Source organism: Sinocyclocheilus grahami, unplaced genomic scaffold (genome assembly GCF_001515645.1).
Source record: "Sinocyclocheilus grahami isolate Dianchi unplaced genomic scaffold, SAMN03320097.WGS_v1.1 scaffold35366.1, whole genome shotgun sequence".
Taxonomy (NCBI): domain Eukaryota; kingdom Metazoa; phylum Chordata; class Actinopteri; order Cypriniformes; family Cyprinidae; genus Sinocyclocheilus; species Sinocyclocheilus grahami.
In genome coordinates, this window is record NW_015522399.1 from 1 (window position 1) to 1,556 (window position 1,556).

Here is a 1,556-nt window from a genome sequence, read left to right on the forward strand (position 1 = left end):
AAATAATGATCTTTAAAAAAAGCATCATATGACCCCTTTAAACACTATGTTTAAATAACACTGTTGTGCTTTTTTATGCTTTAATTTGGTTGAAGACTCTGGAGGTCCACTTCAGGAAGGAGATATAGAGGTGGGTTGCTCTGAATACTTTCATTAGGCAATTTTTTTCTTATTTATATTGAATACCACAAATTTGCTTTAACTTTCAATTTTCTCTTTTGCCAATGAAGGACTTTGATGGACGGACATGCATAGTGTGCCCGTGGCATAAATATAAAATTACATTAGCTGAAGGTGAGGGTCTCTATCAGGCAGTGGACCCTTCTGTGAAGCCCCTGAAACCAACCTGGTGCTCTAAAGGCATTAAGCAAAGAGTCCACACAGTGACAGTGTCTAATGAAGATGTGTTCCTCACCTTAAATGACTCTCCAGGACCCATTGACTCTGATTACTATCAGACTGAGAAATATAGAAACACCTTCCTGAAAGAATGGCAGAAGAAAACAAAGTGACCTCAGGGGAAGAGATATGAGATAAGTGCGTGTCTCAGGCATCAGCTGATCAGCAAACATGTTCTGCTGAATTTGTTTTTATCTGTCTGTGCTGGAAAACCTAGTTAAGTTATAAAGCTGGTCTAGCTGGTTTGTAACCAGTCACCATTTTCCAAAAATCAGCCTGACCACCTAGTTTGTTGGTGGTCCAAGAAGGTTTACCAACTAATGATCATTTTAGACCAACTAAAAACCAGCTGGCATGTCCCAAAATCATTTTCGAGTCTGGGGCCTTTTTCACGGTACTTTGTCACAAGTGCTTTTTAATGGACAAATATGCTACTTATGAACTATATTTGAATCCACCTACATTTTCAGTGTTTAGACAGACTTTGGTAGATGTTGGCTTGAAATATGTAACTTTTTATTTGATCATAATTAATAATTGAATCACTAAATCAGACCACTGACATGCTTTTCGCATGCAATCTTGTACCCAATCCCATGGATTTTCTCACTTTTATTACTCAGATATGCAGATTTAGTGACAAGTGCACAGACAGCAAAAAAATACAAATAAAAATTGGCGGAATAGCCACCTAAAAACAAGCTTATGTAACTTTCCAGAATTATCTAGTTATGTTTGTAGTAACCGTAGGATGTTCTAAACTTCTTGTTTATAACAAGTTGGGCACATTCATATTTATGTTACATTGTTAATGAAAATGATTATAAATGTAGCTCGTATCTGTATACAGTCATAGGAAATTGAAAATTAATAATACTACATTAAAATAATGTAGTATTATATTCCCTGTTTAAAATAAAGAATGAACACAATATATGCTTTTATTAATATTTTTAATTCTGTGAACAGAAGGGATGTCATCAGAGCTGGTAGAGGATTTGATTTAAGTACTGACAGTGATGACAGTTGAACTGATAGTGGAGTGTGTCAGGGGGTCAGAGGGTGACATGGAAAAATGAGAGGCCAAGGATGGAAGTGAAAGGAGAGAAAAGGGTTTGTAATCTGTGAGTAAATAGGAGTGGTTAAGGCAGACTTGA

The 1,556-nt window shown here is 36.2% G+C and overlaps 1 protein-coding gene across 1 annotated transcript; it reads left to right on the forward strand.

The window, feature by feature from the left end:
- Positions 1 to 76: 76 nt before the first annotated feature.
- LOC107580528 (Rieske domain-containing protein-like) lies at positions 77 to 929 on the forward strand (the record flags this gene model as incomplete). Its single annotated transcript, XM_016266215.1, has 2 exons — positions 77 to 130; positions 231 to 929. Coding segments are annotated over 2 exons (336 nt in total), but the record flags the coding sequence as incomplete, so codon positions are not given.
- Between the last annotated feature and the right edge of the window lie 627 nt (positions 930 to 1,556).